General features: G+C 45.6%; 1 protein-coding gene across 1 annotated transcript in view; it reads left to right on the top strand.

The window, feature by feature from the left end:
* LOC119653055 (soluble guanylate cyclase 89Db-like) overlaps positions 1–13,260 on the top strand; it is a 144,926-nt gene that overhangs the window by 77,549 nt on the left and 54,117 nt on the right. Inside the window, exon 2 of the mRNA XM_038057534.1 lies at positions 5,911–6,113. Within this exon, the coding sequence (XP_037913462.1) occupies positions 6,072–6,113 (42 nt within the window). The 5' untranslated portion in view covers positions 5,911–6,071. The remainder of the gene's footprint in view (positions 1–5,910; positions 6,114–13,260) is intronic.

The raw sequence follows: 13,260 nt of genomic DNA, 5'->3' as shown, positions 1-13,260 counted from the left end.
ATAGCTATCGCTATTTCCACAGATCTCATTACGGGCGTTGGCATCGCAACCGAGAAGAATTGATAGCGCCTTCTTCTTGCAATGCTTCACCAGTCTAGCGAATAAATTCGGTGAGATTCCAGAGTATTTTTTTCAGAAATAGTCCGAAGGCACGACTGCCCTTCGAATTCCTGGATTCCAATGATGCTTGGACAGCGATGAGGCTCCCAATAAAAACTTTGAAATACATACATATTTCAAATAGAATTTAAGAACGATACGAACTCCTGGTTGTTCTCAAGAGGACTCATAAATTACCTTCATACTGATTCTTTCCTGACCAGGAATCTGCCTACAGGAGGTCCGCGGTTCTTGATCAAGCGCTACTCCAATATGGTCCAATATTGGCCGGGGTTCACCTGGGTTATCTTAGTTTCATTGATTCCTTGAATGCTCCGAGCTCTTTTCCAATCTTGACGTGAAATGTTGCAGTTATTTTGGCAGAACTGATCGTTCGTGAGCTATGTAAGCCGAGGGAATATATACGCTCTCCGCTCCCACCTACTCTAGTTTCCTCTAGGAGGAGGAGAAGCAGATTAGCCGATTAGCGTTACCCTTAGCATGATCTGCTCGCGGGGAGGGTTCGTCAGTCCCCGTCGGACAGTCGTCGATCCTCATCTCCTCCAACAGCTCGTTGGTGGCATTATAGTCTACCTTTTTGGTGTCTAGGAGGTACTAAATCACCATCTCTGACAGCCTGGACCCATCACTAGTTCACACCTCCGTCCGCCAGTGCCACGTCGCTGAAAGGTTTCGCAGTTTGAGGCTGGCTGTTGCTATTTATTTTTTACTTAGCGTTCGAGAGTTTTCCCACTCTGCTCCGCTTGTGTTTTTGTTCCACCTTGCCATGAGACCGATTGCATTTGAGAACAGAGGGCTTGGTCTTCTATTCGTCTGCCAGACGTTCGCGTTTATATTCCCCAACAATTACCTGGTATGTAGTGAGGTCTTTTTCATCTCGCTCGTCGACAGCACCCGCTTCCTTATTCTTGGCAATCTTCTTGAGAGTATACATGGCCTTCTGGTACTGGCTCTTGAGCAGGACACCAGTGGACCTTCGCTTCTTAGCCGGTTTCCGGTACCGACGTTCTTATCAGTCTTTACTTTTGAAGGATGCCCCAACGTCAAGGGTTTCGGGTTAGGAGTACTATGTCTGCTACTCACTACACCCATCTTGACGGCAGTGGACTCAAGGCTGGAAACTACTTGTCTGTCTGCCGCCTTGCTCCGGGAGTCCTTTGTGGTTGGTTTCAGCAAAGCGGTGCTACGGCTGGCACCAATTGCATTGCTCTCGATGCCTTCTGCCTCCTAGCTGGATGCCAGCAGCTCGTCCTCCAATTATGCGCCTGGCATCACCACCTCTTCTTGTCTCGTCGGTTTATTTGTTTTTGTTTTTTTGATAGTTGAGTCCGTGTCTCAATCCTACGAGTATTGCGGGAATAATGCCCACCGTAGTTCGCCCGGCCACCAGGGTAAGGGTCTTATTTGAAACTGAAGGTGCCCAAGCCATTCAGAGTTTGCAAACCAAAGACCAAATTCCCCATTGACCACACAGCCCTCGGCGTATGCTATTCTACTTTGGCTTGAGGTCCAATTGGCGCCTTCTCCAGTGCAGGGAGGACGATCCCCAGGCTTTTGCTTCGGCTTAACCTTTTTGCCCCTAACACATGACAAGCAGGTCTTCATCAGTTGAATATGCCCAGCCCGGCCCTACGTACTCTTGGCCCGTCCGAAGACGGTTTCCAGCGGCCACCGCACGGAGGTCTTGTGACGATTTGACTTGAATCATAATCAGACCAGGCCGCCAGGCTTTATATACTTCTTAACTATCAGTTCTATGATGCAGGACTACATCCAGATACTTTTGCTCTTCGGCAACCAGATGCAAGCGACCTGTCTTCTGGGAATCTTGCTGTAGCGGATGACTTTGAGCTTTAAACCCTCTCAGGTTCAGTTCTGGTCTGTGCATCGCTCAATCTATATTACGTTGAATCCGAAATGAAGTCGATGGAGGTGGATCCATGCTCATTACGAAATCAATGCGCCTGTTACCTGTAAACCACGATCACTTTGAAGTCTTTTGAAACGACAATGCAAATTTAAGCAACTAATTTTCCCACCAACATCCCTGGTCTTTGTATGTGGTATGTACATTTCTTGTAGCTATGGATTCGACGACTGGTAAGTGCTGCAGCCGCTTTATAGTGCTGCAAATTTATGTGAGAGATATGGCATTTATGGTACTTAATTGCCTCCATAGATCAATCATTTACCCCGATTCTAAGCAGTTTGCCTTTACCTTCGGATTTGCTCTGTGGATTCTCCGCACCCCCTCCATCTCCATCAGTATATTTCGACAGTTCTGCTCTCTCTAACCTGGCAATTTAGTGAACGTGATCCTAAGCCATTCCTCCGTACCCTACGTCGTGTAGGTTATCAGTATAAGCCTGGCGATTTCAATAATTTCCTGCTCCTAGTGAGTGAGTATGTGATCCGAAAAAGTTTTTGGCAGCATTGTCAGCTGAAAGACCTTTGAAGCTATGCTATCACCAGGCCAGGATTTTACATTCATCCCTGACCCACCCAGGATTTAGTCCTTCTCAAATCTGGATTTGGGTTCCCTGGAAGCATTCCCTAGTGGCTAATCTCACTCTCTTCATCGTTGCTGCTGTTGAAAGCTTAGGTTTATCGAAAGTCTTCTTAAGGGCCACTAACGCTTCCAGGCCTTCCCTCAAATAGTGCGGATATTTGCATCACTGAGGCTGGTCTTCTTCGTGATATCTGATATACTGACCTCAAACTTACTTTTGCTGGCCAGTTCCTCCTAATCAAGGATCTTAGTTTCTTCTAATGCAAAGAAGGTTAATATTGTCTGACTTCTCTCCCTAATTGGTTGTAGTCACCTATGTACATATTATTAGTGCGGAGATGCGCTTCGCCTGATGGACCAGTTGGTGCGCGGTATACTTATTTGGCTCCCACGAGTATGGGGGTATGGGGGTTAGAAAGTGTGCCGTGCCATAACGTCCTGTGGCACAATCAGACCAAATTATTGACTGAGGAAACTAGATATTAGTGAGGCTTTGGTTGAATTCAGTCAGTTACTCTCGACTGGAAATTATCCAACGGGCACGGCTGTCACATGATCCTAGATTGGAGGATGTCTTTTTCGACTTCCTTGTTTTGATTCATAGCGTTTTGTTAACAGTAAGGGCATCTCGTACAGAAAGTGGTAATCAACAAGCATTAAAAGTTTCCGTAGGCGAAAGGCTTGGCTCTCAGAGAGCTATATTCCTGCAGTTTACTGCTGACAACTTGCGAATACACCAAAAACCCAACTCTTTGTTTGATAGCTGGAAGTCATAACCTAAAGGTTAGGATTTTGTAAAGTATGTACAGGGTGCGGCAGCATAACTTCCTTTTTCCAAAACTCAATAAAAACTATTGTATGCATCGGAAAATATTTATTTATTTTTTATAATGTAGGTACATGTCTAAAGTTTTTATTTACATTGTTTTGAAGATCAAATCTGTTAGGTGACGTCCCCCATTCTCCATACATTGCGTAAACCGATTTCTGGCGTTTGTCATGACTCTTGTTAACAACATTGACGCTCTCACTGCTTCAATGTTCTCAGGTGATCTAACGGGCCGAGGGACTCCAGTTCTTCCTTTTGTCGCACTTGCAGTTTGTCTGAATGTAATGACCCATGTAACAATTGATCTGCGATTCCGAAATACACGCTGTGTTGCAATAACCGAACATCCGCTTGAATAGTAAACCTCAACGGCAAAGGCACGCTCCTCACTATTCCAACGCATGATGGCGACTGAACCGTGTCGGGACAAAACTTTACAGAATCCCCTCTTGAACGAGACCACTAGCGCTCCGCTATGATATCAACTAACTGAGTGGCGCGCATTTTAAAAAAGGAAGTTATGCTGCCGCACCCTTTATATTATTTCGAAAGGACGAAATAAGTAGGTTTCTAGCTGACATTTATAACGTTTTTGGGGTGGATAAAAAGTTGTCTGCAGTGAAGGGCTACTCGGAAGTCCTCCGAGGAACACTTCAGGAAACTATTTGGAAACCTGAAAAATTTTGAGCTGAGGGTATTTATCTATACAACGATTACGTTAGAGGGTGGTTTTCTTGGTCAGATACATTGTCTTTCATGGACATAGGACTATCCAAATATGGAGGCAGAAGTGTGTAAATCCGAATCCCTTCCAGCTCAAGTGAAAGTCAGTGTTATGCCAATTTATTATGTATGCGCATAATTCAAGGAACATATCCCTTCAAAAGCAAATCACATAACCCTCAGAAAAGCACTCCTAATTTTTTATAAGACAAACAAACTTTGCAACCATAAAATGACCATGAAAACCTCATCCCCTTGCTCGTCTACCACCAGCGCTACGGAGGTCCGTTTCCAAAAATATCTTTTCACTCCCGAACAAAATGCAAAACCATAAAAATATATTCTTTTCCATAAGTGGGATGATATTAAAAATGCTCAAAAAGAGGACGAAAATCTGAATTTCAATAGACTCATTCAGAAAGAACGCATGTCATTCCACCCCCCCAGAAGGGAGCTCAGTGATAAATCTTCATACTTTCATGGAGCTGTCCGTTTTAATGAAATGATATTATAACGCATGCATATGTTACGATATGTGGCTTGTAAAAAAATTATCGCAAGGCAAACAAGAACCCTGGTCTGGCCTGGCTGGCAGGGATGAAATTTGTGGGGTGCGGTGCGCGCTGTGAAAGCCACATAATTTATATGCATTGATCCCGGAAATATGTTGCCGAAATGGTTTTTATGTCGCACAACAAGTATCCACTATTCCACTTCTATCTTATATCGAATTATTGTTAATCTTATCTAACGTGATAAGTCGATTATTTGATATTCAACTGAACACTTCCGATAAGATCTGAATGCTCAGTCTCTATTCGTATTAAATCTTCACATCCGAAAAAAGGACTAAAAAGGTTTTAGGGCAGATTTTTCGAGTGGTTTATCTGCTCCGGGGGCTGGATACCATAAACACATCCTCTCCAAGCTTACCAGGAAGTTAGGAGCTGGTGTCAGTATAGTTGTGGTGCTGAAATCGATATCTGTATCTAGTTTTGTGGTTACCATCTTTTGTGATTCGACCACTGCGAAATAAACGAGAAATTAAAGACAGCCCCGAGTGTGTGGAGTGGTGATTGAGTCGCAAAGGCAGGAGGGAGTTGGGGATGACAGGGGTCAGTTCGTAGGTCATGGGTTATGGTACCATTGGCATCCCAACGGCCTTGGGGGGTTGTGCATGATGAAACCCTTGTAATGGGAAAGTCGGTCAATACTAATTGAATTTGTCTCAAGGGAAGATATTTCGAGTTCAACGACTTGAATATTATTTTATCGGATCCTTTTCAACCGGATTTAGATTTTACGTCCTCAATTGTATTGGAGTCAACGAATGCTCCTTCAGGAATATCCTTGCATTTCTGCCGCAGAGGAAGCGATGTAAATTTGGGCTCGTGTAAAATTTATATTGATTTCAGCTTGGAAGCGTTTGAATCCTTGTAATCTCCTTTACTCCATTTGCTCCAGGCTCGATTGCTTTGTACATAATGTCTAACTCCATCGCCTCCGAGGAGGATCCATCTCATTGCTCACTAACAAATGGTCCTATGAAAGCCTTTCGTGAAGTTGGGGGCGGACGAATAAAAAAAAACCCATGACTTCCTTTTAGCGCTTCCCTTCTTAATAACGTGGCAACAAAGTACGTGTAATAGACAGGATATTCCATCCCATAACATTCGTCAGCTTTTAATTGACTTCATTCTCCTATTTTCCTTTGTTTTTATACTTGCAGAAACAAATACTTGTCCTTTCATGGTAACATCAGAAGGATAATAAACCAACTATCCCCGGAAGGAGAACACGCATCCAGCACAACTCACGTAGAAGGAAATGCTCTCTTAAGATATCGATTGGGTCATCAGAAGGAGGCACACGCAAAATCATCCAGCCAGAATGTATGGGATGTTGCTTGAGAGTGTACAGCACTTTGTGCAGGTAAGACATGCTTTATTTGCACCTCGGGTCGAAACAACAAATTGATTGGATCCTGAGATCCGAACATGACGTATTCCAATTAAATGCGACAGACCGGACACAATATTAATGACGACTCAATAGAAATAATAACGAGGCCACCCCCGGAGGAATCCGCTCAAAAAGCTGTTTCAATTCAATTAAGACAATTATCAAGGGAATTATCGTCACCGCACGCGAAGACAACAAAAAGGACATTCCGTGCGCGAAGACGAGGACGGGTGGGGAAGAAGGTACAGCTTCTAAGCACTCAGGTCGGATTGGGCCATTGTACTCGCCGGAATATTCCGGATTCCTTAACGTATCGCAGGATTTCCGATAGTGGATGTGATGCTACCCGTCGCTACTGAAGAACATCGGCACCAAAGATCTGATGCCTGATGCGTCCATAGGCGGGGCATTTACATAAGAAATGCTCTGTGGATTCCGCTTCCTCATTACAGGAGGGGCACATATCATCTTGAGTTAGTTTAGTCAACTGGGGGGAATCGCAGCTCCGAGCACTCACGCCATTGTTAGGCCCATTGTACTATCCTCGTAAGTTGCCTATTCAATGGCTTCCCGCCTACGGTGTTCGTAGGCTTTAGCGAATCTGAGAACATTCTCAAGAGGCAGAGAGTGTGCAGATTCTTCATTGAAGAAAACCTTGCCAAGGTGTCTACCTCTGAGATCTGAGGATGCCGGGCAGCTACATAAAAAGTGCAGGGCCGTCTCCTCCTCCTCCTTACATTGGCTGCACATAACCGAAACCACTACATCAATCTTTTCCATATGGTATTTTAAGGAGCAGTGTCCCGTCAAAAGCCTAACTAGGGTTTTCATGTCCCATTTCTTAAGCGACAACAAAAGTGCCGCTCTAGTGGCCCTAGGCTCTTTCACAAGGATTTTCGCTTGCCGGCAAGAGTCCAAATTTCTCCACTCGGTTGCGTGAATCCTTGCAATTTCACCCTTCAGAGTAGACTTGACAGTAGATGGATGGATTCCAAGAGCTGGTTCTGGCTCCACCATTGTGGATGCAGACCCTTGGCCAGCCAGTCTGTCAGCCTCCTCATCACCGGCGATGTTATAGTGCCCCGGCACTCACATAAGGAATGTTTCGTTCAGTCGGCCAAGTTTCAGCAGCACCTGACGACAACTCCACACCAACTGGCTTGATATGTCGTTGCCATTTAGTGCTGATAATGCCGCCCGACTGTCGGAACAGATTCGAATGGTGCGACCCCTCCATTTTTGTAGCAGACATTCTTCTGCTGCCAATGAAATGGCATATTTCTCCGGCTGGAATATGGTCGTCATTTTTCCGAGGGGTCGGGCCAGTTCTATAATCCGATTCTCCGAGAACACCCCTGCGCCCGATCCATCCTCCATGACTGACCCGTCGGTGAAGATTATTAGGTCTGTAATCTGAAAAGACTCATGGCCACTTGTCCACCATTCTTCTCTTTCGGTGATTACGACAGTGTATGTCTTTTCAAAAACGAATCTGGAAACCATATGATCGGTCGGTATTAGGGCTACCGGATGTTTTTCAAGGAATTTCCTACCTCATACAAGAACCGTGGGTTGTTGGTGGGGTAGCCAGGGACCTAAACTTCCAACATGCTGACCTATTGTATGCCAATGGAAGCGAGCGACCCTGCACCTGCATGGTAGTCTCCAAAGACTTCCAGGCTAATTTGGTTAACGACCTATGTGATGGCAACACCACATCGGCTAAGCTAACCATAAAAAGTCAACAGGGAGATGAAGAGATACTATGGTGCTCTGCATATTTTCCCTACGACGCAGAACACGTTCCCAGTGGAACATTCATCAGAGCTATCCAATATGCCAAAAATAGAGGCATGGGGTTAATAGCAGGATGTGATGTCAACGCTCACCACATATGCTGGGGAAGTTCAAACATCAATGCAAGAGAATCGAGACTACTGGAGTATCTAGTAGGAACCGATTTGCAGATCCTAAATGTGAGTAGTGAACCCACTTTCTTCAACATGGTCAGGCGAGAGGTCATCGACAGCACGGTGGCATCTCCTGACATCGCGTCTCTGATCGGAGAGTGGAGAATATCAAACGATATCACACTCGGATCACAGACGCATTGATTTCGTTATGGGCATGAATCCACCTCCACCCACTTTATTTCGGAATCCGAGGAAGACAGATTGGGTGATGTATCAAATAGAATTGAGCGCCCGAGTCACGATCCCTGGGAAGCGCATCAAATCGATTGCTGGAATTAAGAAGACAACCCAGATGATCACAACTAGCATGAGAGAAGCTTTCGAAGAAAGCTGTCCACTCAAGATGCCAAAGAAGGGTAAAACACCATGGTTTAACTCGGATTTAGCAAAACGGAGGAGAACGACAAGGATGCTCCTCAACCGTGCTCTGAAGGTTGAATCAGGCACTAGCTGGAATCGCTATAAAAAGGCACAGAAGGCTCTAAAGAAGAGCATAAGATCGGCTAAACGATCATCTTGGAGACGCTTTTGCGAAGAGACTAACTCCCTTGAGGCAACCTCAAAGCTGAAGCGGTAAAACCCATTTTGAGGTATGCATGCATCGTCTGGTGGCCAAGACTGAACTTTGCTAACGCAGATTCAGAGACTTGGTTGCCTAAGTATTACTGGAGCAATGAGTACTACGCCGACTGCGGCACATGAAGCTATCCTAAATTTACCCCCCATTCACTTGAAGGTGAAACAGAAAACAGCCAATGACGCATATAGGCTTGATACTATTGGGGCGTGGAAAGGCGGCCAATCAAACGGACATGCGTCTATCTGGAAATCATCTCCAGTTATTCCTATTCTGAACATATGCCCAGCTAGTTAATTATAGCCTGTCAGAATGCCCACAATGCACCTGCAAGTCCTTCTGATTTTCGACAGGATAAACTTTGCGGTACACATGTTCGGTTCTGACAGGAAAAGTTTGGTGTGTCGAGCGACATTTAGGCTCTCCCACCTGTCATTGTGAGAAGCTTGTTCCCAGTTCCGTTACTGATACTCCAATTTCTGGTTCCGGTCCCGGCATAGGGGAGATTGACCCCTCTTTTGCTAAAGCATCCGAGATTTCATTTCCCTTTACGCCACAGTGAACAGGTATCCAGAGTAGTTCCACCGTATTGAATCTAGAAGTAGAGTTGAAGCGGTTTCTGCATTCCTGAACGATTTTCGTGGTGATCAAAGAACTACTCAACGATCTCAATGCAGCTTGGCTATCACTGCAGATTGCGATGCGCCTGCCCTTCAACCGCTCGTCAATCACCCAGTTTGCCGCCCTTAGGATCGCATAAACTTCGGCTTGAAAAACCGTTGTATGTTGTCCCAAAGAAAAGCGAGGGGTAGACTCCAGCTCGAGGACAGTAGGGTTGAAAACCGAATCCCGAGGGTCCCCAGACCAACCTAAACGGCTACCACCTAAGGAGATTCATACCTAAAGATCGACACTGCAGACCTCCCCCAAAAATTCGTCTCACCTTTCCACCACTACCCTGAATCTCAAACTAATCCGCCTCTAAACAATAAACACGACGCACTTACCCCACGCTTCTCTGCCCCATCTTCAACTCCAACTCCAAACGGAGGTATATAATAATAATAATAATCGTTGGCGCAACAATCCATGTTGGATCAGGGCCTTGAAGTGTGTTAGAGCACTTCATTCAAGACCGTAACGGTACACTAGGAGGCAATGTGGTCAGCATTGCGCTCGCCCGAGATTATTACCCTGATTTGACCCAGGTACTCATTCACAGCTGAGTCGACTGGTGTCCGACGTCAAATCACGATACAAATTCCACTGCCACCAGCGAGATTTGAACCGCGACCTTCCGTACGACAGCCTTGCGCTCTAACCACTCAGCTATCCGGACACTATATATAACTACAATTAATATGAACCTCGAACTGATTGTCTCACAACCCAACACCATGTACACAACACCTCACCACCCCGACTTCCCGACTTCAATATATGATACACACATGGTGCCCCACCCTTGAGAATGTAGCCAGGGTCCACAGCACACGATCTCCGGGACCATGTTATGGAGCAATCCATTCGGCTGATGAGAATGATACGTTCGATCATTGAATTCCTAGAATCCATTGGAAGATGCCGCATCCCTCAGGCATGGTAGAGATGTATGCGAGCTGATGACTTACCTGGAAGAAGAGGTCTACACGAGATTATTAACCTCATGTCTCCCAATAAAGAGCCCAGCTGGGGGAAGGCGCTACCCATGAGAGCATGGATGACCCCGAACCATACACACAAATTCTGCTTTATGTGGTGCTAGTTGCCTTCGTTCAGCATCTGCTTCTTTTAGGCGTTGGTGCATTCGTTTCACCATATAGCTAACGAGACTTTCCACCGTTAACAGGGATCTTTGCTCATCCTCGAGGTTCCTCCATGGACATTCGAATCTTGGGCTGACGAAGAAAACGTGTTCTGCATCTTCTGCTGCACCTTCACATGTAGGACAAAATGGCGATTCATCCAAACCGAACCTATAGAGGTCCTTTCTCTATCCACCATGTCCACTTAAGAATTGAGTCAAGTCGTAACTTGTCTCGCCATGATTTCGTGTCGTCCACATCCTTATAGTCGGAATGAGTCTGTATATCCTCCGACCATTCTTCGCTTTGTCCCATGCTGTTTGCCATGCAGCTAATGACCTCATTCGCTCAGTTTGCTTCCGATAAAAGTAATCATCGGCTGTGTTTCGGCGCGCCTATATTTGGAAGCGTCCTTGCCATTGTTGAGCTGATGGTCGCGGCTTTTTGCCTAGTAAGCTTCAGGATCAATACAAGTTTTCGTAATTTGCACTCCGCGGGGAAAGGTCCTTCTTTCGCGAAAATTCTTGGTTCCATTCTCATTGCCAGTTTCAGTGCTTTGTTGGGGATACGATCAATGCGTCCAGTATCGAAACTATCTCCCGCAGCAATTTAGGACACATAATAAAAGGAGACCTTTTACCTTTTACTGCCGACATTACCGTCTTGTATGCACCTCCCCAACGGTCAGAATCTGCCTCATTACAGTACAGAGTCGTTTGAAGCAATCATTCTTACTCTTCGTGGTGGCTCATAGCAACTTATTGCTCATTCCAACACTTAGGCTCTGTCACCTGTCATTGTGGGAAGCTTGCTCCCAGTTTTTGAAAACAGACTTAACCAACGCTACTGATACTCCAGTTTCTGGTTCCGGTCCCGGCATAGTGGAGATTGACCACTCTTTTGCTAAAGCATCTGAGATTTCATTTCCCTCGACGCCACAGTGACCAGGTACCCGGAGCGGTTCCACCGTATTGAATCTAGAGATAGAGTTGAAACGGTTTCTGCGTTCCTGAACGATTTTCGAGGTGATCAAAGAACTACTCAATGCCTTCAATGCAGCTTGGCTATCACTGCAGATTGTGATACGGCGCCCTTAGGATCGCATAAACGTCGGGCTGAAAAATCGTTGCATATTGTCCCAAAAAAAAGCCCACTCCTGGTTTTTATTCGAGAGGTAGACTCCGGCTCCAGAATCCTCTTCTGTTTTTGAGCCATTGGTGTAGAAGACTTCTGTATATCCTGCCGCGAATACCATTGCGAGTTTTATTTGGATTGACTGAAAGGCCATGTCTGAGGCACCAACTGTCTATCAAGTGAACGGCACGTTGTATATTCCTACACACCATTCCAAGATCCCGATCAATATCATGCACAGCCACGTCATTAGCATAAACTTGAACGTATATTGGCAGATTTTGCAGTTCGCATAGTAGTGAGTCGATCAGCATACTCCACAGAAGTGGTGAAAGGACACCTCCTTGGGGGCAGCCCTTCGTTGCTTCTGTAATCAAATACCGATCGACACCCACCTCAGCGCACAGCAATCTCTGCGTTAGCATAGCATCATCATCATCAACGGCGCAACAACTGGTACCCGCTCTAGGCCTGCCTTAATAAGGAACTCCAGACATCCCGGTTTTGCGCCGAGGTCCACCAATTCGATATTCTTAGCATAGCATGGATCCACTTAATCAAAGCACCATCAACACCATGCGCACCTGCGGCATCACAAAGTTTTTTAAAAGGCGCACCGTGAAAAGCTCCTTCAATGTCCACGAACACCCCCATCGCGTACTCACCACTCAAAGTTGCATCCTCTATCTTTGTGACCAAAGAATGAACAGCAGACTCACAGAAATTTTCACGCTGATAAGCATGTTGGTTTTCACTAAGTGGGTGCGACCTAAGTGCATTTCCACGAATGTGACGCTCCCCCAGTCTCTCCAAACCTTTCAGCAAGAATGAAGTCAAGCTGATCTGTCTGAAGTTCTTTGGATTAGAATAGTCATCTTTCCCAGGTTTCGATATGAAGATTACCTTAACCATTTGCCAAGAGGTAGGCACGTAGCCCAGATCCTCGAAAAATATTTCTTAGAGGTTGTTCTAAGTGTTCCACACCCTCCTTTAGCATTGCCGAATAGATGCCATCCATGCCAGGTGCTTTGAAATGTTCAAAAGACAGTATGGCAGCTCTCAACTTTTCATAGGTAACAACCGCTTTCGCAGTGTTCCAGTTCTCCTTGCAGCACTTGCCACTTCTCTCACCCTTTCTCCCGGGTGATGTACTTCCAGGAGGGTCTGTGCTGAATCCAGTCTGGAGCTCGTGAAAGTACCATCGGGTTTTCTAAGAGAGTCAAACTTGTCCGATTCATCCCTTTTGAGGACTGAAAATCCCTTTTAAGGACTCTGCACAGCCTTGAAGTCTCTCCTTCGCCTTCCAGTTTCTCACAGTACGCTCTAAAGGAGTTTCATTTCGAACACCGAACGAGCCTCTTATATTCACGCTGTGAGTTCCTGAAATTTAACCAGTCTTCGTTCTTATTGCTTTTGCAAGCACGGTTCGGAAGCCGCCTGGTTGACTTCCTGGGTTTTTTGCAGTTCTCCAGTTCCACCAAGGAACCGTTTTACCGCTTTGACCTCGGGAAATAGGACAAGCCTCTTCATAGCACTCCAAAATTGTGCAGTTCAGAGTTTTCAATTCATCTTCCAGCGCCAAAGAAGTCGTTAGTCGCCTAGAGAACTGTACATTATTGCCAAGAAGT

The sequence above is a fragment of the Hermetia illucens genome, chromosome 3, assembly GCF_905115235.1.
Source record: "Hermetia illucens chromosome 3, iHerIll2.2.curated.20191125, whole genome shotgun sequence".
NCBI lineage: Eukaryota > Metazoa > Arthropoda > Insecta > Diptera > Stratiomyidae > Hermetia > Hermetia illucens.
The sequence above is the reverse complement of the archived record's forward strand: the minus strand, read 5'-3'. Positions and strand labels throughout refer to the sequence as shown.